Source organism: Lissotriton helveticus, chromosome 1_1 (assembly GCF_964261635.1).
Source record: "Lissotriton helveticus chromosome 1_1, aLisHel1.1, whole genome shotgun sequence".
Classification (NCBI taxonomy): domain Eukaryota; kingdom Metazoa; phylum Chordata; class Amphibia; order Caudata; family Salamandridae; genus Lissotriton; species Lissotriton helveticus.
This window is the reverse complement of record NC_136057.1, coordinates 699094321-699118700: the sequence shown is the minus strand read 5'-3', so window position 1 is coordinate 699118700 and position 24380 is coordinate 699094321. Positions and strand designations below refer to the sequence as shown.

Sequence of the window (24380 nt, the reverse complement as noted above, 5' to 3'; positions counted from 1 at the left end):
TAAAAGTGATATTGTGAGCGGCCACCTCAGTTGGTGCAATAACAATGCACAAAAAATACAGACCATTCTTTGTGAACACAGACTGTGAGCAGGCGAACTGGGAAACAGTTTCTGGTGCCTGCTTGTCCACTAAATACAGGCGTGTAAGCTTGAAACTGAGACGTTTCATTCAGGATACCATGGTCCACTGAATTAGTGATGTTTTAGAAAATGTCATGTTGAGCTTCATTTAGTTGTGCTAGGAGAGCATTGAAATCTATGGATTCAGTTGCGGCTTGCATTTTTGTGCTCCCACTCAGGGGAAAAGAGCAGCAGCCGGCAATTTTTATTAAATATGTCTCTGTACTGCTTTCTCTCCCAGTACAAATCTGCTGGGGTCTTAAAGACCCTGCCAGCAATTCACAAAACTACACTATATGGAAACTCATGGAAGGCATGCATATTCTGCAGAACGCACAGAGTCATATCCCAAGTAGAAGTGCCTAAGCTATAAAACATGCTCACCCATGTTGATGGAACCACAGTGGCTTGCCATGGGATTCATGATGCTAAATTCTAAAGTCTTATCTTTTTTTGTTTCATATATATTTTTTATTGAGATTTTCAGTAATGAGACAGCATTTACAAACAGTCTGTTAACATACAGGAAATTGCCATAGTACCTGTAAGTAAACATTGCAATGTATACCCCCCAACAAGACCATCCTCTTCTCACAAACCGATATCAAGCCAATCAACATATCCATTGCGCTTCTCCACTCCTTTACTGTAGGGCTCTCTACAAATACCCAACGGCGGGCTATGTCTCTCTTGGCCTCTACCAGGGTATAGCTAAAAAACAGCAACTGGGCTCGTTGTAGGTCTATGTCATTGTGAATACCTAGAATAATGAATTTTGGGTCCATTGGGAGGGTTAGTGTAAGCATGTCAGAAAGTTGCCCCACGATGGCTCTCCAGTATGTCTGTATTTGGGGACAGCTCAATATTGTGTGCAAGAACAAACCTTTGATGTATTTGCATCGTAGGCAGAATGGATCAGGTGCCATGCCCATGGCATGAAGCAATCAGCTGTCATAGTAGACTCTGTGTAGAAGTTTAAACTGGATCAGCTGGAGCCTCACCTTTATGCTACCTCATAGGGGTTCATCAAGGCTGCCTTCCAATCTATATCATCCATGTTTCCCATATTCGTCTCCCATTTCACTCCCAAGATCCTCAAAGTATCAGACTTATTATCAATGAGGGTCTGATTTGTGGAGGAAATTGCTCCCTTCCCTAAGCCATCCGTCAATAGCAAACTCCAAGATTCCCTCCCCAGGGAGTCCCTCAGCTTTCCATGCATGCCTCATTTGTGCATATATTAGTAATTGGGTACCATACATGTTGTATTCATGCTTTAATGAAGAGAACGGTACAAAAGGGGGTGGTGATGGACGGAGCATCTCAACCAATCAAACACTCACACCCAGTCAAAAGATCTGGGTTTGATCCATCACCGTTCTTTAGCCCACTCTGCCACCCCAGTTCAGACATGGCTATATGCAAATCAGTCTGACCCTGTGCCTCATGGGGACAGTCCAGCCCGAACTGCCAAGCCACGCCTTCCCTGGACCGGAAACAAGCTTCCGAGGACCGGTTTCTGGCATTACAGCCGTCTTAAGCCCGGCTTGCTTGAATCTAGTGGCAAAGTGAGCAAGGGACTCACGTCTGAGCATACCCTGCCACACTTATGGCGGCCAAAGCGGTACAAAAGGTGGTGGTGATGGACGGAGCATCTGACCCAATCAAACACTCCCTCTCTAGAGATCAGGGGGTAGCTCCAATTCGGTTCACCTCCAAGAACATGCCTAGAAGCCAGGGTCCAAGAAGGTCTGCATACTTCTGTAAAATACTGTGGGTATTCCATTGGGCCCTGGGTTTCTTTAACTTTGAGATGGGATATAGGATTTCTGATGTCTGTTAGCGTTATCCCTGCATCTAATGTGTCATGGGTCTTAACGTCTAGCATCGGAGTGGTGATTGATTCTAGAAATGCAGTGATCTGGGATGCTGATGGCAAGGGCCAGGCAATATACAGCTCTTTATAATAACAAGCAAAGGTCCAAGCTATGTCTTTATCTGACTCAGCCACGTCCCCATCTGGTCCAACCACCCAGTGCACCCACCTGACCTCCAGCTCTTTTTTTCACCAGCCAGGCTAGTAGTCTACCAGCCTTCCCTCCAGCATCGTATAGCTTGAGGAGGGTTGCTAGCAGTTGATTTTTTGCACTTTCCTGCACCAAGGTGTGGTGTTTCCTTTCTAAGGAGTACCAGCTGCTCGAGAATGGAAGGGCCAGGTTTAGGACCCAAAGTGCTCTTCAGTTCCTGCAGTTGGTTCTTTCTCTAGGGATTTTAGGGAGCTGAATGTACGTTTCTGTGCCACCAGGTTATGTGTCTGATCCCGAATTACTGTCTTATAAGCCTCCCATAGTGTTATTTTGGAGGTGACCATGTCCTCATTTTCTTTCAAATATATCTTGGCGTCTATCCCAAGGCCAACCACCAACTTCCGATTGTGTAGATCCTATGCATTTCATTTCCAGCTAGGCCCAGACCTATTTGAATCAGCAAAGGCAAGTGGTCAAACAGGCACCAGGTCGAATAATCCGCCTGCAGTACTTTGCTCACTTCACCTGCTTGTCCTAGGATATAGTATAATCGGGAGAAGGTTCAATAGGCTCCAGAGAAGTAAGAGTAGCCTCTATTGTGGGGATGCACCCACCTCCAAACATCAGTCAATTTCAAGCAGCAATGAGATTTGCGAGTGTGGTCGGGTGGACATGCGACAGAGTAGTGCCAGTTCCATCTTGACTCGGCTCCATTGCATAATTAAAGCCACCACCCACTAAATGAAGAGAGAGCCTGCCTCTAAAAGAATATTTGTAACTTTCTCTAAGGTGGGTGCTTGCAATGGGGGTGGCCATAAACGTTGATTACCGTGACGTCACACTGTGCCCACAACTCCTTTACACCAGCATATTTGCCCAACGGGTCAATCCAACATCTAGCGACCGTGAAGGTGGGTGAGGGGGTTTGCAGAAGAGTAAAGCTACTCCCCTGGACCCAGATGTGTATCTGGAATGTGCCAGAATAGTATATGCACCCGGTATAAAAATGTACATTATGACCCTCTAAGATGCGTTTCTTGTAGAGGAGGGATAGAGTCTCTTTATATGTAGTGAGACTAGCCCCCTCCCAAGCCATTAAAGTTCCACGTTATGATAAAGATAGCATTCCCTTCTAAACGTATTTCACTTATATCTCTTGTGTTTTAAAGAGTGGGACGTGGCATGAACCCAGAGGCGATCTCATCGCGCCGAGCCCATGGTGATTTATTAATCTGAAAGTATGCCATCTTGTCCGGTTTGAAGATTGGCCCCTGAAAGGGTAGTGATCAGAATGAGAAAAACAGTATCCCTAAACAGCCATAGAAACCCCTATGTCCAACCCAACACCCCCTCTCCACCCCACAAAGAGCCCCATGAGTGAAAGCCCAAGTTGCTGAACATAGAACTACTCAACAGGGGAGTCTGAGAGGCCTGTAGCCCACCACCTCCACTCATTAACTCAATCCCCTTAACACCACAACTGTAACCACTAGATCAACTGTCCTTGATAACAGTGATTTTAGAAAGAGTATCTGGTGTAGTTGTTTCATTGCTCATGCAAGCATCAACAAGGGGCCCCCAGTCAAAATCGGTGTGTCACCTTCTGGCCCCATACAGAATGTCAAAGTGCTATCATGGTGTTGTCAGCGGATCAGTGTTTGCCGCCTCTGGAGGGGCACACTCAGAGTCCCCCACGAGAGCTGCAATGGCTTCGGCCAAGGGGTGTGGAGCCCTAAAGCCTCTCTCTCGCTCATCTCCATGGGCACTTAGACATGTGGTTTATCTATGTCTGTCGCAGTTGTCTGTTTCTCTGCCAGCTGCTTGTCTCCTTCAGTGTCCGAGGATGTTGACTGCTGATCAGGGTTGTCTTGCTTTTACCATAACATGGCCGCCAACAAACGGTGCTGTCTCGACCTCCCACTCCTGAGACGGCGTTTCACCTTGAGTCTTGCCCCTTCAGTCATGTAGGAGTGGTAGTCTCAGACCCTTTCTTGAAGACACTACGAGCTAGAATGCTCTTCAAGCCAAGTCCAGGGCTCCTCTGGTACAGGGAAAAAATAGGATTTTTCTTGAAAGAGTACTGGCTGGGAACATGAGCATATACTGTGGTTGTAAGCCCTGTAGTCAAGCCTTCACCTCAACAAAGGTCTGTCTCTGTATTTCTCTAGTATAATCTGGGAATATTTTGGAGTTCTCATATCTCATCTCCTCAAGTTTTTGCCACAGCAAGGATCATATCCCTATTGCGGAAGTTTAGGAAAAGTGAAAAGACAGTCCTGGGCAAAGCCCCAAGAGTAGGGAGGTTACCCTGTGCCTGATGAGCTCTCTCAATGACAAAGCAGGAGGAGAACTTGTCTTGTGGAATGAGGGAGCGAAGCTATTTGTCTAGAAATTGCACCATAGAAGTTCCTTTAGTTCCTTTGTGGAATCTCACGAAGCAGAGATTATTACGGCAGGCTTGATTTTATGCATCTTCTAGTGGACACAGTATACCTTTAGTAGAAGTTTGGGCGTCTGCGACCTCCCTGTGAAGAGTAGCAACGCCATCTTCTAGTTCCAATTTCTGAGACTCTGCCGATATGACTCTTTCAGCCACATTGCCAAGGTCCTACCAAAGTAATGTGACCTCTGACAGTACTTCATCCACTTTCTCCTCCAGAGCCATCCGGGAAGACTGTATGGCTAAATGGAGGACAGCATTGTCCAGAATAGGCTGTATGGCCGGCCCCGGAGGAGAGGAGGTCTTGACTACTCTCGTGAAGCGGTCAAATCATCCCTGGTGAGAAGACTTGGGGTCCTTGTCTTTGGCCATCCCCTCCACATATTACTGGCTTCAGGGTAAAGCCTTAGTATCCCAACCGGAGGAGGCATGAGCCGCAGCAGACCAGCGAAGCACCAGAATTCCACGGATTTTAGCTCCCTAATAAATTTCCTACTGTTTGATGAATCACTACAAAACATTCCAGACATATAGCATTTTCTACATTTTGAGATGATGTACATTTTTGTGGTGAATCATTAGGAGGGTGAAAAGGTAAAGGGGATCCATAAAAACATTTTTACACCAATGTATTTTCCATAGACTATTGTATTTGACATAGCGCGAAATGGCTGAATGGATTTACATGACATTTGGCAGAATTATAGATTATGCTTCTGAGATGGTGCTTTTTGGGTACCACAGTTAAGTAGGGTACATCGTTTTTAAGTTGTAATGCATTTAAACTTAGTGATATCTGTCACAGCATACTTTCACAGAATTTCACAAGTTGGCACAGTCCCACGTCACAGCTGCAGCGATAATTAGGAGTCTGGGAGGAGGTAAGGTCTGCTCACTGGTGAGTTGTAAAAAACACAGTTGATGGACAGAATGTAGAACAATGTCATACATTCACCCCAGTACAAGGATCTGGGCCTAAATCCATCGTTTTTTTGCACTCCACACCACCCTGGGTTAGACACTGGCTATATGCAAATCAGCTCTGACCCTGTGCCTCATGGGAACAGTCCAGTCCGAACTACCAAGCCATGTCTTTCCCAGACCGGAGTCAAGCATCCAAGGACCGGTTTCTGGCTATCAGCCTTCATCAGCCTGGATAGCTTGACTCCAGTGGTGTGGAGAGCCTGGGACTCACGTCTGAGCATCCCCAGCCCACTCGGGGTGAAATTGCAAAAAACACAGTTGATGGACAGAATGTAGAACAATGTCATACATTCACCCCAGTACAAGGATCTGGGCCTAAATCCATCGTTTTTTTGCACTCCACACCAACCTGGGTTAGACGTGAGTCCCAGGCTCTCCACACCACTGGAGTCATGCTATCCAGGCTGATGAAGGCTGATAACCAGATGGATTTAGCCCCAGATCCTTGTACTGGGGTGAATGTATGACATTGTTCTACATTCTGTCCATCAACTGTTTTTTTTGCAATTTCACCCCGAGTGGGCTGGGGAGGCTCAGACGTGAGTCCCAGGCTCTCCACACCACTGGAGTCATGCTATCCAGGCTGTTGAAGGCTGATAGCCAGAAAACGGTCCTTGGATGCTTGATTCCGGTCTGGGAAAGACATGGCTTGGTAGTTCGGACTGGACTGTTCCCATGAGGCACAGGGTCAGAGCTGATTTGCATATAGCCAGTGTCTAACCCAGGGTGGTGTGGAGTGCAAATAAACGATGGATTTAGGCCCAGATCCTTGTACTGGGGTGAATGTATGACATTGTTCTACATTCTGTCCATCAACTGTTTTTTTTTGCAATTTCACCCCGAGTGGGCTGGGGAGGTTCAGACGTGAGTCCCAGGCTCTCCACACCACTGGCGTCATGCTATCCAGGCTGATGAAGGCTGATAGCCAGAAACCGGTCCTTGGATGCTTGATTCCGGTCTGGGAAAGACATGGCTTGGTAGTTCGGACTGGACTGTTCCCATGAGGCACAGGGTCAGAGCTGATTTGCATATAGCCAGTGTCTAACCCAGGGTGGTGTGGAGTGCAAAAAAACGATGGATTTAGGCCCAGATCCTTGTACTGGGTTGAATGTATGACATTGTTCTACATCCTGTCCATCAACTGTTTTTTTTGCAATTTCACCCCGAGTGGGCTGGGGAGGCTCAGACGTGAGTCCCAGGCTCTCCACACCACTGGAGTCATGCTATCCAGGCTGATGAAGGCTGATAGCCAGAAACCGGTCCTTGGATGCTTGATTCCGGTCTGGGAAAGACATGCCTTGGTAGTTCGGACTGGACTGTTCCCATGAGGCACAGGGTCAGAGCTGATTTGCATATAGTCAGTGTCTAACCCAGGGTGGTGTGGAGTGCAAAAAAACGATGGATTTAGGCCCAGATCCTTGTACTGGGGTGAATGTATGACATTGTTCTACATTCTGTCCATCAACTGTTTTTTTTTGCAATTTTACCCCGAGTGGGCTGGGGAGGCTCAGACGTGAGTCCCAGGCTCTCCACACCACTGGAGTCATGCTATCCAGGCTGATGAAGGCTGATAGTCAGAAACCGGTCCTTGGATGCTTGATTCCGGTCTGGGAAAGACATGGCTTGGTAGTTCGGACTGGACTGTTCTCATGAGGCACAGGGTCAGAGCTGATTTGCATATAGCCAGTGTCTAACCCAGGGTGGTGTGGAGTGCAAAAAAACGATGGATTTAGGCCCAGATCCTTGTACTGGGGTGAATGTATGACATTGTTCTACATTCTGTCCATCAACTGTTTTTTTTGCAATTTCACCCCGAGTGGGCTGGGGAGGCTCAGACGTGAGTCCCAGGCTCTCCACACCACTGGAGTCATGCTATCCAGGCTGATGAAGGCTGATAGCCAGAAACCGGTCCTTGGATGCTTGATTCCGGTCTGGGAAAGACATGGCTTGGTAGTTCGGACTGGACTGTTCCCATGAGGCACAGGGTCACAGCTGATTTGCATATAGCCAGTGTTTAACCCAGGGTGGTGTGGAGTGCAAAAAAACGATGGATTTAGGCCCAGATCCTTGTACTGGGGTGAATGTATGACATTGTTCTACATTCTGTCCATCAACTGTTTTTTTTGCAATTTCACCCCGAGTGGGATGGGTAGGCTCAGACGTGAGTCCCAGGCTCTCCACACCACTGGAGTCATGCTATCCAGGCTGATGAAGGCTGATAGCCAGAAACCGGTCCTTGGATGCTTGATTCCGGTCTGGGAAAGACATGGCTTGGTAGTTCGGACTGGACTGTTCCCATGAGGCACAGGGTCAGAGCTGATTTGCATATAGCCAGTGCCTAACCCAGGGTGGTGTGGAGTGCAAAAAAACGATGGATTTAGGCCCAGATCCTTGTACTGGGGTGAATGTATGACATTGTTCTACATTCTGTCCATCAACAGTTTTTTTTGCAATTTCACCCCGAGTGGGCTGGGGAGGCTCAGACGTGAGTCCCAGGCTCTCCACACCACTGGAGTCATGCTATCCAGGCTGATGAAGGCTGATAGCCAGAAACCGGTCCTTGGATGCTTGATTCCGGTCTGGGAAAGACATGGCTTGGTAGTTCGGACTGGACTGTTCCCATGAGGCACAGGGTCAGAGCTGATTTGCATATAGCCAGTGTCTAACCCAGGGTGGTGTGGAGTGCAAAAAAACGATGGATTTAGGCCCAGATCCTTGTACTGAGGTGAATGTATGAAATTGTTCTACATTTTGTCCATCAACTGTTTTTTTTGCAATTTCACCCCGAGTGGGCTGGGGAGGCTCAGACGTGAGTCCCAGGCTCTCCACACCACTGGAGTCATGCTATCCAGGCTGATGAAGGCTGATAGTCAGAAACCGGTCCTTGGATGCTTGATTCCGGTCTGGGAAAGACATGGCTTGGTAGTTCGGACTGGACTGTTCCCATGAGGCACAGGGTCAGAGCTGATTTGCATATAGCCAGTGTCTAACCCAGGGTGGTGTGGAGTGCAAAAAAACGATGGATTTAGGCCCAGATCCTTGTACTGGGGTGAATGTCTGAAATTGTTCTACATTCTATCTATCAACTGTTTTTTTTGCAATTTCACCCCGAGTGGGCTGGGGAGGCTCAGACGTGAGTCCCAGGCTCTCCACACCACTGGAGTCATGCTATCCAGGCTGATGAAGGCTGATAGCCAGAAACCGGTCCTTGGATGCTTGATTCCGGTCTGGGAAAGACATGGCTTGGTAGTTCGGACTGGACTGTTCCCATGAGGCACAGGGTCAGAGCTGATTTGCATATAGCCAGTGTCTAACCCAGGGTGGTGTGGAGTGCAAAAAAACGATGGATTTAGGCCCAGATCCTTGTACTGGGGTGAATGTATGACATTGTTCTACATTCTGTCCATCAACTGTTTTTTTTGCAATTTCACCCCGAGTGGGCTGGGGAGGCTCAGACGTGAGTCCCAGGCTCTCCACACCACTGGAGTCATGCTATCCAGGCTGATGAAGGCTGATAGCCAGAAACCGGTCCTTGGATGCTTGATTCCGGTCTGGGAAAGACATGGCTTGGTAGTTCGGACTGGACTGTTCCCATGAGGCACAGGGTCACAGCTGATTTGCATATAGCCAGTGTTTAACCCAGGGTGGTGTGGAGTGCAAAAAAACGATGGATTTAGGCCCAGATCCTTGTCCTGGGGTGAATGTATGACATTGTTCTACATTCTGTCCATCAACTGTTTTTTTTGCAATTTCACCCCGAGTGGGCTGGGGAGGCTCAGACGTGAGTCCCAGGCTCTCCACACCACTGGAGTCATGCTATCCAGGCTGATGAAGGCTGATAGCCAGAAACCGGTCCTTGGATGCTTGATTCCGGTCTGGGAAAGACATGTCTTGGTAGTTCGGACTGGACTGTTCCCATGAGGCACAGGGTCAGAGCTGATTTGCATATAGCCAGTGCCTAACCCAGGGTGGTGTGGAGTGCAAAAAAACGATGGATTTAGGCCCAGATCCTTGTACTGGGGTGAATGTATGACATTGTTCTACATTCTGTCCATCAACTGTTTTTTTTGCAATTTCACCCCGAGTGGGCTGGGGAGGCTCAGACGTGAGTCCCAGGCTCTCCACACCACTGGAGTAATGCTATCCAGGCTGATGAAGGCTAATAGCCAGAAACCGGTCCTTGGATGCTTGATTCCGGTCTGGGAAAGACATGGCTTGGTAGTTCGGACTGGACTGTTCCCATGAGGCACAGGGTCAGAGCTGATTTGCATATAGCCAGTGTCTAACCCAGGGTGGTGTGGAGTGCAAAAAAACGATGGATTTAGGCCCAGATCCTTGTACTGGGGTGAATGTATGACATTGTTCTACATTCTGTCCATCAACTGTTTTTTTTGCAATTTCACCCCGAGTGGGCTGGGGAGGCTCAGACGTGAGTCCCAGGCTCTCCACACCACTGGAGTCATGCTATCCAGGCTGATGAAGGCTGATAGCCAGAAACCGGTCCTTAGATGCTTGATTCCGGTCTGGGAAAGACATGGCTTGGTAGTTCGGACTGGACTGTTCCCATGAGGCACAGGGTCAGAGCTGATTTGCATATCGCCAGTGTCTAACCCAGGGTGGTGTGGAGTGCAAAAAAACGATGGATTTAGGCCCAGATCCTTGTACTGGGGTGAATGTATGACATTGTTCTACATTCTGTCCATCAACTGTTTTTTTTGCAATTTCACCCCGAGTGGGCTGCGGAGGCTCAGACGTGAGTCCCAGGCTCTCCACACCACTGGAGTCATGCTATCCAGGCTGATGAAGGCTGATAGCCAGAAACCGGTCCTTGGATTCTTGATTCCGGTCTGGGAAAGACATGGCTTGGTAGTTCGGACTGGACTGTTCCCATGAGGCACAGGGTCAGAGCTGATTTGCATATAGCCAGTGTCTAACCCAGGGTGGTGTGGAGTGCAAAAAAACGATGGATTTAGGCCCAGATCCTTGTACTGGGTTGAATGTATGACATTGTTCTACATTCTATCTATCAACTGTTTTTTTTGCAATTTCACCCCGAGTGGGCTGGGGAGGCTCAGACGTGAGTCCCAGGCTCTCCACACCACTGGAGTCATGCTATCCAGGCTGATGAAGGCTGATAGCCAGAAACCGGTCGTTGGATGCTTGATTCCGGTCTGGGAAAGACATGGCTTGGTAGTTCGGACTGGACTGTTCCCATGAGGCACAGGGTCAGAGCTGATTTGCATATAGCCAGTGTCTAACCCAGGGTGGTGTGGAGTGCAAAAAAACGATGGATTTAGGCCCAGATCCTTGTACTGGGGTGAATGTATGACATTGTTCTACAGTCTGTCCATCAACTGTTTTTTTTGCAATTTCACCCCGAGTGGGCTGGGGAGGCTCAGACGTGAGTCCCAGGCTCTCCACACCACTGGAGTCATGCTATCCAGGCTGATGAAGGCTGATAGCCAGAAACCGGTCCTTGGATGCTTGATTCCGGTCTGGGAAAGACATGGCTTGGTAGTTCGGACTGGACTGTTCCCATGAGGCACAGGGTCAGAGCTGATTTGCATATAGCCAGTGTCTAACCCAGGGTGGTGTGGAGTGCAAAAAAACGATGGATTTAGGCCCAGATCCTTGTACTGGGGTGAATGTATGACATTGTTCTACATTCTGTCCATCAACTGTTTTTTTGCAATTTCACCCCGAGTGGGCTGAGGAGGCTCAGACGTGAGTCCCAGGCTCTCCACACCACTGGAGTCATGCTATCCAGGCTGATGAAGGCTGATAGCCAGAAACCGGTCCTTGGATGCTTGATTCCGGTCTGGGAAAGACATGGCTTGGTAGTTCGGACTGGACTGTTCCCATGAGGCACAGGGTCAGAGCTGATTTGCATATAGCCAGTGTCTAACCCAGGGTGGTGTGGAGTGCAAAAAAACGATGGATTTAGGCTCAGATCCTTGTACTGGGGTGAATGTATGACATTGTTCTACATTCTGTCCATCAACTGTTTTTTTTGCAATTTCACCCCGAGTGGGCTGGAGAGGCTCATACGTGAGTCCCAGGATCTCCACACCACTGGAGTCATGCTATCCAGGCTGATGAAGGCTGATAGCCAGAAACTGGTCCTTGGATGCTTGATTCCGGTCTGGGAAAGACATGGCTTGGTAGTTCGGACTGGACTGTTCCCATGAGGAACAGTGTCAGAGCTGATTTGCATATAGCCAGTGTCTAACCCAGGGTGGTGTGGAGTGCAAAAAAACGATGGATTTAGGCCCAGATCTTTGTACTGGGGTGAATGTATGACATTGTTCTACATTCTGTCCATCAACTGTTTTTTTTGCAATTTCACCCCGAGTGGGCTGGGGAGGCTCAGACGTGAGTCCCAGGCTCTCCACACCACTGAAGTCATGCTATCCAGGCTGATGAAGGCTGATAGCCAGAAACCGGTCCTTAGATGCTTGATTCCGGTCTGGGAAAGACATGGCTTGGTAGTTCGGACTGGACTGTTCCCATGAGGCACAGGGTCAGAGCTGATTTGCATATAGCCAGTGTCTAACCCAGGGTGGTGTGGAGTGCAAAAAAACGATGGATTTAGGCCCAGATCCTTGTACTGGGGTGAATGTATGACATTGTTCTACATTCTGTCCATCAACTGTTTTTTTTGCAATTTCACCCCGAGTGGGCTGGGGAGGCTCAGACGTGAGTCCCAGGCTCTCCACACCACTGGAGTCATGCTATCCAGGCTGATGAAGGCTGATAGCCAGAAACCGGTCCTTGGATGCTTGATTCCGGTCTGGGAAAGACATGGCTTGGTAGTTCGGACTGGACTGTTCCCATGAGGCACAGGGTCAGAGCTGATTTGCATATAGCCAGTGTCTAACCCAGGGTGGTGTGGAGTGCAAAAAAACGATGGATTTAGGCCCAGATCCTTGTACTGGGGTGAATGTATGACATTGTTCTACATTCTGTCCATCAACTGTTTTTTTTGCAATTTCACCCCGAGTGGGCTGGGGCGGCTCAGACGTGAGTCCCAGGCTCTCCACACCACTGGAGTCATGCTATCCAGGCTGATGAAGGCTGATAGCCAGAAACCGGTCCTTGGATGCTTGATTCCGGTCTGGGAAAGACATGGCTTGGTAGTTCGGACTGGACTGTTCCCATGAGGCACAGGGTCAGAGCTGATTTGCATATAGCCAGTGTCTAACCCAGGGTGGTGTGGAGTGCAAAAAAACGATGGATTTAGGCCCAGATCCTTGTACTGGGGTGAATGTATGACATTGTTCTACATTCTTTCCATCAACTGTTTTTTTTGCAATTTCACCCCGAGTGGGCTGGGGAGGCTCAGACGTGAGTCCCAGGCTCTCCACACCACTGGAGTCATGCTATCCAGGCTGATGAAGGCTGATAGCCAGAAACCGGTCCTTGGATGCTTGATTCCGGTCTGGGAAAGACATGGCTTGGTAGTTCGGACTGGACTGTTCCCATGAGGCACAGGGTCAGAGCTGATTTGCATATAGCCAGTGTCTAACCCAGGGTGGTGTGGAGTGCAAAAAAACGATGGATTTAGGCCCATATCCTTGTACTGGGGTGAATGTATGACATTGTTCTACATTCTGTCCATCAACTGTTATTTTTGCAATTTCACCCCGAGTGGGCTGGGGAGGCTCAGACGTGAGTCCCAGGCTCTCCACACCGCTGGAGTCATGCTATCCAGGCTGATGAAGGCTGATAGCCAGAAACCGGTCCTTGGATGCTTGATTCCGGTCTGGGAAAGACATGGCTTGGTAGTTCGGACTGGACTGTTCCCATGAGGCACAGGGTCAGAGCTGATTTGCATATAGCCAGTGTCTAACCCAGGGTGGTGTGGAGTGCAAAAAAACGATGGATTTAGGCCCAGATCCTTGTACTGAGGTGAATGTATGAAATTGTTCAACATTCTGTCCATCAACTGTTTTTTTTGCAATTTCACCCCGAGTGGGCTGGGGAGGCTCAGACATGAGTCCCCGGCTCTCCACACCACCGGAGTCATGCTATCCAGGCTGATGAAGGCTGATAGCCAGAAACCGGTCCTTGGTTGCTTGATTCCGGTCTGGGAAAGACATGGCTTGGTAGTTCGGACTGGACTGTTCCCATGAGGCACAGGGTCAGAGCTGATTTGCATATAGTCAGTGTCTAACCCAGGGTGGTGTGGAGTGCAAAAAAACGATGGATTTAGGCCCAGATCCTTGTACTGGGGTGAATGTATGACATTGTTCTACATTCTGTCCATCAACTGTTTTTTTTCCAATTTCACCCCGAGTGGGCTGGGGAGGCTCAGACGTGAGTCCCAGGCTCTCCACACCACTGGAGTCATGCTATCCAGGCTGATGAAGGCTGATAGTCAGAAACCGGTCCTTGGATGCTTGATTCCGGTCTGGGAAAGACATGGCTTGGTAGTTCGGACTGGACTGTTCCCATGAGGCACAGGGTCAGAGCTGATTTGCATATAGCCAGTGTCTAACCCAGGGTGGTGTGGAGTGCAAAAAAACGATGCATTTAGGCCCAGATCCTTGTACTGGGGTGAATGTATGACATTGTTCTACATTCTGTCCATCAACTGTTTTTTTGCAATTTCACCCCGAGTGGGCTGGGGAGGCTCAGACGTGAGTCCCAGGCTCTCCACACCACTGGAGTCATGCTATCCAGGCTGATGAAGGCTGATAGCCAGAAACTGGTCCTTGGATGCTTGATTCCGGTCTGGGAAAGACATGGCTTGGTAGTTCGGACTGGACTGTTCCCATGAGGAACAGTGTCACAGCTGATTTGCATATAACCAGTGTTTAACCCAGGGTGGTGTGGAGTGCAAAAAAACGATGGATTTAGGCCCAGATCCTTGTACTGGGGTGAATGTATGACATTGTTCTACATTCTGTCCATCAACTGTTTTTTTTGCAATTTCACCCCGAGTGGGCTGGGGAGGCTCAGACGTGAGTCCCAGGCTCTCCACACCACTGGAGTCATGCTATCCAGGCTGATGAAGGCTGATAGCCAGAAACCGGTCCTTGGATGCTTGATTCCGGTCTGGGAAAGACATGGCTTGGTAGTTCGGACTGGACTGTTCCCATGAGGCACAGGGTCAGAGCTGATTTGCATATAGCCAGTGTCTAACCCAGGGTGGTGTGGAGTGCAAAAAAACGATGGATTTAGGCCCAGATCCTTGTACTGGGGTGAATGTATGACATTGTTCTACATTCTGTCCATCAACTGTTTTTTTTGCAATTTCACCCCGAGTGGGCTGGGGAGGCTCAGACGTGAGTCCCAGGCTCTCCACACCAATGGAGTCATGCTATCCAGGCTGATGAAGGCTGATAGCCAGAAACCGGTCCTTAGATGCTTGATTCCGGTCTGGGAAAGACATGGCTTGGTAGTTCGGACTGGACTGTTCCCATGAGGCACAGGGTCAGAGCTGATTTGCATATAGCCAGTGTCTAACCCAGGGTGGTGTGGAGTGCAAAAAAACGATGCATTTAGGCCCAGATCCTTGTACTGGGGTGAATGTATGACATTGTTCTACATTCCGTCCATCAACTGTTTTTTTTGCAATTTCACCCCGAGTGGGCTGGGGAGGCTCAGACGTGAGTCCCAGGCTCTCCACACCACTGGAGTCATGCTATCCAGGCTGATGAAGGCTGATAGCCAGAAACCGGTCCTTGGATGCTTGATTCCGGTCTGGGAAAACATGGCTTGGTAGTTCGGACTGGACTGTTCCCATGAGGCACAGGGTCAGAGCTGATTTGCATATAGCCAGTGTCTAACCCAGGGTGGTGTGGAGTGCAAAAAAACGATGGATTTAGGCCCAGATCCTTGTACTGGGGTGAATGTATGACATTGTTCTACATTCTGTCCATCAACTGTTTTTTTTGCAATTTCACCCCGAGTGGGCTGGGGAGGCTCAGACGTGAGTCCCAGGCTCTCCACACCACTGGAGTCATGCTATCCAGGCTGATGAAGGCTGATAGCCAGAAACCGGTCCTTGGATGCTTGATTCCGGTCTGGGAAAGACATGGCTTTGGTAGTTCGGACTGGACTGTTCCCATGAGGCACAGGGTCAGAGCTGATTTGCATATAGCCAGTGTCTAACCCAGGGTGGTGTGGAGTGCAAAAAAACGATGGATTTAGGCCCAGATCCTTGTACTGGGGTGAATGTATGACATTGTTCTACATTCTGTCCATCAACTGTTTTTTTTGCAATTTCACCCCGAGTGGGCTGGGGAGGCTCAGACGTGAGTCCCAGGCTCTCCACACCACTGGAGTCATGCTATCCAGGCTGATGAAGGCTGATAGCCAGAAACCGGTCCTTGGATGCTTGATTCCGGTCTGGGAAAGACATGGCTTGGTAGTTCGGACTGGACTGTTCCCATGAGGCACAGGGGCAGAGCTGATTTGCATATAGCCAGTGTCTAACCCAGGGTGGTGTGGAGTGCAAAAAAACGATGGATTTAGGCCCAGATCCTTGTACTGGGGTGACTGTATGACATTGTTCTACATTCTGTCCATCAACTGTTTTTTTTGCAATTTCACCCCGAGTGGGCTGGGGAGGCTCAGACGTGAGTCCCAGGCTCTCCACACCACTGGAGTCATGCTATCCAGGCTGATGAAGGCTGATAGCCAGAAACCGGTCCTTGGATGCTTGATTCCGGTCTGGGAAAGACATGGCTTGGTAGTTCGGACTCGACTGTTCCCATGAGGCACAGGGTCAGAGCTGATTTGCATATAGCCAGTGTCTAACCCAGGGTGGTGTGGAGTGCAAAAAAACGATGGATTTAGGCCCAGATCCTTGTACTGGGGTGAATGTATGACATTGTTCTACATTCTGTCCATCAACTGTTTTTTTTGCACTGGTGAGTTGTGGCATCTCCAGATAGTGTCCCGCAATATGTATATAGTTGCAGGGATTCTGCACAAACACAGAACTATGCACAGGATTATGGGACCTTAGTGTATAGGGACTGGGTCTTCCTACAACCTTAGTACCTACAAACCCAGGACCGACTAGCTATAGTGTCTCCTTCTCACTTATGGAGAAACCGATGATTAGACACCCCAGAACGCAACTCTCCCAGATCTTCCAGGAATCGCGGTAACAAGACGCACCCTTTTGCTCACTCTCTTGTGGTTGTCCACAATAAAATCTGACAGAGACATGAAACAGTTTAAAATATTTATTTTAACTAACATGCGTATTCGTACCACAACAAGCAGGAAAACGCATAGTACAAATGCTGTCAGCATAGCAGCTAGTTCATAAATCATGAAGAGAGATGACATCATAAAAAGACAAAGGAGAAAAGACTATAGTGCCCAACCTCTTATTATATACCAGAAGATCTATGGGCTTTGTCAGCAGACCCCATACCTCAGCCTACAGATGATAGATCTACATCATAGGTGCTGTCCTGCTCTTCTCCCTGGAAAGGTCCCTCTCCAAGTGTGTTGCACCTATTTGTGTACCCCACTGTAGTGGTAGAGGCATTCTTGTGGTCTGACACCACGTGATGACCTTTGACTACCATTATTTTAATTGACTGTGGGGTGTTATTTTATACTAGCCTGGATGTACAACGTCCTGCATATGCCTTGTTTCTCTTAAAGGTTTCTTTCTTGTAATCTTGCAGTCTTTCAGTGGGAGATGTCATGGAGTAGGACAGCCTTAGCAAGAACAGAACGTTTGGGATGTACATTTGAAAGCATGAGAGAGAGAGTGAGAGGTGTGGAAAGGACTTTTTGGACTGGAAGTGCAGTGCTATGAGCAGTGGTGCACAAATGTGCACTGTGTTGTACAATTAATAATTTCTTACTATTGGCTTTGAATTGGCCTCATGTCATCCTGAATTCTGACTATTCCTGGCTTGAGATTTTTCTGTGCACACAGACACTCTTGCAAGTTGTTTGGGCTAATCAGGTTCAAGGATTGTTTTTGTGAGGGATTGTTTAATGTACCCTGGAAGGCTTACGCGAGCTTCATTACGATAAAGGCTGGAACATGCAAGAATGTAGAGGGGACGTGGGAACGCCTACCTGCCATTGAGTGCTTGCTTGGAAGCTGGCCAATCCTATTAAGTTTTCTTGTGCGGGGAGGAAGACTCTTGAATCTTCTAGTATGAGTTTTGAGACTATAAGGCTGAGGTTTGTTGACAGCTGAGTTGGAAGCTCACTTACAGAGTAGATGTACTGCAGTAAGACAACCTGAGTCCCGGTCGGGAGTCCAAGCCAGCTGTGAACGGGCCCCTCTAGTGTGAATTGGCAAGTGAGGTGACTTGTTTCTGACTAGTGCCATTGTGATGGGTGGTTCCAGTGGCTGTGGTCATCTGAGGTGTTTGAGTTTTGATTATTGCCATTGTGATATGTGGCCAGTGGCTTTTATTATTTGAGGTGTTTTCTTTGTGATTTAGTGTATATATCTTTCTGATCTCTTGCAGGACGTTCAGTATATTCACTTGAGTCTTATCTCATGTTATTTTTCTGCTTGTTTATTCATTATTATTATTCATGCATTTAACTGTTGCATTTACAATGTGTGTTATTGCTTGCATATAAATATACATCTCTATGTGTATATGAATGTGATTCATTTTGGCATCTGGGAAAGCCTTTCTGTTAGATAGCATTGTATAATTAAAAATCCCAAGGCTTATTCTAAAAAGAAAGTCTTTGTGGTGTTGGTGCAGAGCTCAGAAACGAATCGACTTGCTCTGCCGCAACACTTTCTTCAGAAACTCGCTCCTTCTCATATAGAAGAATTGTGCCTGTTTGTGCCATATGTATCTCTGCATACTACACAACAGCCACTTCACCTTCAAACAGAATATGGAGAAGGAATTGTACATTCTGACTGAATCATGGATTTTCAGAGAGAAGTCTTGTGTCAGTACTCTGCTTCCAGTAGTTTGATTGTTGGTCATCATAGCGACCTTCTTTAGCAATTGGAAATAGTTAAGGAAGACAACAAGCTTCGAAGCTTTTCTCCTTTGCTTGATGCATTTGACACACTTTCAAAGAATGACCCTTAACATCTTCTGAATGCCAAGGATGAAAACAATAGTATTAATGGATATATTATTCTTCCTCAAAATCAGGTTGCCCACTGTGTTCACACTTGGTAACTTGCATACCAACTAGACAAAATTAAACATGTATGGTGATGACTTTGAAGTACTTCAATTTCAAGTACCGAAGAACTTTCTTAGTCTTTTCTAAACTTACAAGTGACTACCAAATTTTCATGTCTCTTATTGGTACATTGTAGCAAATTAGTTTTTGGACTTTTACTGTGAGTGAGTCTCACTACCTGAGTCTCACTGACAGTAAAATCATTGTGACTGGACTCTGCATGCTAATCGATAGTGTATGCCATTTAGACTAAAGCTGCTGCTGCAAATAAGAGACTCTAGGCTAATTACACGTGAACACGTGTGCAGACTGCAAACGTGAGACTACCATCTTGTTCAATCTAGTAATGTTGCACGGGTAGCCTTTCAATGAAAGGACTCTTCAGAGAATGGTGCTAACTTAGGGTAGGCCTTAAAGTATGAGTGGACATTAATAGTGTAGGTCTGTAGTGCTTACTGAAGGTCTGTGGTGCTAATGCTGTGCATACATTATAGGTGAAATCTGCACTAAACTATAGTTTCACAGTACTCAGGCCTACAGGGTAAAACAAGTACCAAATTAGGGTAAAACATGCTCCATGAGTATGAATTTCCAGTCCCCAATATTCCATGTATACACTTTGGATTTGACATATGTCATTGGCTCAACACAGAACCAGATTCCAGGCCTTTCTTCCCCTGCTAAGCCAAGTTAATTACTCTCCTCTTCAGCAGAGGGAACACACTCCACCACACACAATAGTGCAATTAGCAGCGTTTTACCTGGTTCCTGGGAAAGTAAGGGGTAGGATGAAACTCTGCGTCTGATAATTAGCTTTTCACACTGCAGCTGGGCTGGGAGAGCCCAGTGGAATAAAATAGGAGGGCCTTACCTCTGGAGCCAACACAGGAGGGGTTTTCTTTTAAAGTTTTGGTGGGAATAGATCAGGTAGAAGCGTCATCAGATGGCAGAGCTGAAGCACTGAGGGAATTTCTTTTCACAAACAAATTGAAGGTTTCGTATTAGTTTGTCCCAGGGGTACCTGGATCCTACAAAAACGTTTTATCGCACCTTAAAACCCCTACACAGGGGAGAGATAGAAGAGAAGGCACTGGACCAGGGAGAGCCAATTTTAATATGGGCAACAGTGATTGTGTGCCAGGAACACGTAACCCTTTATATGAAGTTGAGACTAAAGCATCAGAAATGAAGCATGCATGCCTTATAACTTGCACTTCCGTGGCATGGTAGAATAACCAGCTGCTTGTTCACCCCGCCATTTTATCATGAGCCACCATTGATCCTTTAGTGTTGAGACCAATCCCTCTCATGCTTGGGCTCAAAGACAACAAGATATAAGTTCATTTAAATGGATACTGTAAAGGGGAGCACCATGGTTATACTGTAAAATTGCATTTTCTGCAAGTTTTGTTTCGACAAATTATTTATTATTAGTAATGACAATGGCATATTCACACCTTCCCTCTCACTTTAATCTGACTTGTCAGACAAGTACAATAAGTAATCCATTCTTCATATACAGATTTTCACTAAGGGTTACTAGCTGGTGTGATGTCCAGGTGCATAATATCAGTGATCCCATCTCTCCACTAACAAATTTAATTCCAAAGCCATGCGACAAAATAAATGAAGAAACAACCCTTATTGTACATCTATTTAAAGCCAGCATAATATATTCAAATCTTACAACATAATGAAACTATTTAAATCATAAGAGATGTTAAGATAGCCATGCCTAACCTTTTTTTTTGTTTAGCAACATACTTTTACCATGCTAATCACAAGTATATCACGACTGGTTCTTTTTAAAGCAGTGACCACTGAAAAAGTATTCCTAGAAAAGGGTCATGATATTGGATGCAATCTATTGCATGACAAAAAATTGCAACCTCTAAATCGACCAACCACTTTTTTTGCATAGTAAGCCTAGATAAATCAATCTATAGATAAGAACACCCAAAATGTATCAATCCTGTGATGTAAAGGTGGGCAATGTAAACAATGCAATAATTTTGAAGGTCAATATTGTTAACCACTATCATAAAACCCAAAGAGGTAATTAATTTGGTAGTAGATGACCGTACCACTTTTTTAATTTAAATGCACTGCAGTGGCAATTAATGCCCCCACAGGACTGTGGATGAACTCTACCAGCTGCACTGCAAATAATTTATTATTCAGTCCAAAATGTTCACCCAGACACAAGCATATGTTGCATATCCAATGCACATTACACCATTAAAAAGTCCATTTTCAATAATGTGCAGCTCTGCAAGGTCGCATGTTTTGCCGACATAACTCACAATAATATTCTAAAAGATTGTGATAATCCCCTAAATATTTTTACATAAATTATTAGATTAGCACACATCTGGATATTGCACTGATTCGTTTTATTTGGTAATGCCAACACTTGCCACTAAATGCCATTAAAACAAATTGTGTCTATTGTAGGAAGGGAAATAATAATGGGGTTGGTTCATGATAGAGAAATGTAAAAATAAATGTGAAAAAAGTATAAATAATGTTATTAGCAGAATAATAATTGACAAAAAGTACAACAGTTCAAGTAGAAATGAAATTGCTACATACACTTTCGTCTCATCTAGGAGGACGTTAAACATCAGTTCTTCCTGCTCCCCAGGCTTGAAGGTAAATGCCTTTGAAATTAGCCTGTAAAAATGAATGCAAGACATAAAGCTGAATGTGTGATAGAGATATGCCAAGTCAGGTTTGATTTAGGGAAAAGCATTCTACTTGACATCATTATTTTAATGTACTTGACCTAAGGCTTTATAAACAATAGTGGTGATTATTTGAAACTACTGTACACCTTAATTGTATAACACCAATGTCAGATCCTGTAGTGAGTGTCAGGGAATGATCAAAATGATATTTTGTGCCTGGAAATGGTAACAAAAAACTTTGGATCTAGTGATAGAATATTGGGAATTTCTCAATATTGTTAGTCTTTTCATAATTATTTTAACAACACCCACACAGTCACTTTAGAATAGCATTCCCTGATAATGTTTTTGATAGTAAAGATAGTACACTGCATATCACGTTTTAAAAAACAGAAGGAGATCAGAAACTTCAACAAGATATTAAAAGCTTTGGTTTTTACGACTCAAGGGTAAAACTCTTCATCCAATGTTCAAAAACAAAAGCGAAGTGTATTTTGAAAAAAGTATTTTAGATAGTAAATCTATAAAAAAAATCTGCAACAAATATTTTATTTTAATATACTCTACTGTATTACCCAGGGGACAAATAGTTACTTATCTTAAATGATAGTTGACCTCACGAGCATACTCTCTAAATTTGCAGAATCTATGAGCGCCAGGATACCCGTAGGGTGACAGCTGCGCCATATAAAAGCCATATAAAAGCTCAATTCATTCATATAACTCCTCCATTTACGACAGTTCTGGAAAACCGGACAGATCTTGAACAAATATTACATTATAATGCATAGCCATTATATCTCCTTGACAGGTTTAAGATTATTCATGGTATTTGTAATTCTGTAAACAATCTGGTTGCTGGCGGTGCGCCCAAAAAACTATAAAATGAGGGGTGGAGATTGCCGTCTGCAGAGGAGTTAGCTGCCCGAGGGGTGTTGGGTGCAGGGCCTGGCAAGAGGCCACACCCTGAGGTGGGTGGGCCAAACGGCTTAGCCGAAGGCAAAGCCCTGCTTTCAACCCCCAGCTGCTCACGGCCGAAAGCCATGCTCAGCTGGAGGAAGATGGGGGTTGCTGCATCTGATTAAAAAGAAAAAGCAGAAATTCATTGATAAAAGCAAAGGTGAAAGTGATATTATAGTCCGTACAGTAATACAGTCTTATAAAACATACAAAAATACTTAAAAATTGACTTAAAAACAAGGATTAAAGTGACATTATAGTTATGCATGGTAATAAGGTGCCCAAATACGATGTCAGATGGACCGCCAACGTTGGCCTGTCGGTGGTGGTCCGTCTGAAATCTGGTGCCGCGGTCCGACCGCAGCATTATGATGCGGGCAGTCGGAGGCTGCAGGAGGAGGGACAACCGATGTTTGGACGGGCTCTAGGAGCCCGTCGGACCGTGGGTCAGAGCGAAACACCGTACAATAGAGGAGGTGCTTGCTTAGGCACCGCCGTAGGAATTATGATGTCCCTTTACGACAGCCTTTCCATAGTGGTCTGACCGCCATAGAAAGGCTGTCAGAAAGGGACTTTGGAGCCACCTAGCAGGGCCTTGTCCCCCCTAAACTTCCACTATGGGGCCCAGGGGGCACCTGCGGTGCGCCTAAAAAATCCATGCACCCTGTGACAGCCGCCACATGGGGCCTGGCACACGGTGCAGGGATTTTCCAAAACATATCTTTTTGCATCGAGTCTTGTGATGCAGCCCTTTTTTGGACCACAGCACAAGCCTCATAACAAAAAGACATGTTTCTGACCGCCTATACAGTAGTAGGATCGTAGTATGGAGGGAGGGACCACCACCTACTTGTTGGGCGGTCCCGTTCCCGAATTGATGTCAATCGGATGCTCGTCCGACCAGCATCGTAATGATGGCCAAGATCTTAGCTAACATTTAAAATACTCTAGAAATTCACTGAAAAAAACAAAGGTCAAAGTGGCGCTGTAGTTAGGTGTTGAAATAAGATAAAAACTAAAGTTTAATAAACAAAAGAAAACATGGCATTTCACCTGTCAGTTTACTGAGCTACCTATAATTTGCTCTGTTTATGACCTCACATATACATTGCTCATGACTAGTTAAATGACATCATTGACGACATCACTGATGACATCTCAAATAACAGGCCTTCAGCTTGGCCCGCACCCAACCCTTGCAGATGCATTGCCCCCAACAAAAACCCAACCAACATTTTGTTTTTTTATTTTTTTATTTTTTGCAAACATTTTGCAGGTATCTTGGTACTCTTTATGGTATCCCAGAGAGAGGTTTATATGGTATCATGGCAGCATGGGGGTGAACCTTGAGAAATGGCCTTCCCAGGAGTGATGAGCTGGTTCAGATATATTTATTGGTAGGAGAATTGATATGCAAACACAGGTGGAAAAAGATTGATTTAAATATCCATATTCCAAATAGGTGACAAGACTTAAGTCCCTTCATTGTTACAAATCATAACATAATAATTTTTATATTATTGGAATAGGCTTACTGGGCATAGACATGCACGCAAGTGTTTCACCAAGTTGTCTATTAATCTCATTTATATAATCAACTCTATTCATAATCTCTTTGTTACACCCTTTGCCAGACTAACATATAATTTATCATCAGAGGCAGTAGAGCTGTATGTTCTATGGGGGATAGGTCATCACGGTGAATGAAGGGATATTTGTTGGCGTGATCCTCTTGTGTGCGACTCTCTCTTGATACTAGTTTACAAAACAGGTCAATATTGTTTCCCATTTGTAATGGTGGAATAAATGTTGATTTCAGTTTGAGGCAACTTTCATAATTGATTTCAGATGCAATATCCAAATCTTGCAGTAGCTTTTTCAAAGACAGGTCTGGGGGCACCATCTCAATGATTTATAATAAAATATGTACATCTACTACTTCTTGGATTGACACAACACACAGTATTGTGGTTGGTGGGAAACCAGATTGATATTGTGGTTTATCTTGAAAGAATT

The 24380-nt window shown here is 46.0% G+C and overlaps 1 protein-coding gene across 1 annotated transcript in view; it reads right to left on the bottom strand.

Annotated features, from left to right (window-relative positions):
* The window catches only part of LOC144770536 (transient receptor potential cation channel subfamily A member 1-like), a 231394-nt gene that overhangs the window by 103139 nt on the left and 103875 nt on the right, over positions 1–24380 (bottom strand). The window contains exon 4 of the mRNA XM_078655142.1: positions 21310–21390. Within this exon, the coding sequence (XP_078511268.1) occupies positions 21310–21390 (81 nt within the window). The remainder of the gene's footprint in view (positions 1–21309; positions 21391–24380) is intronic.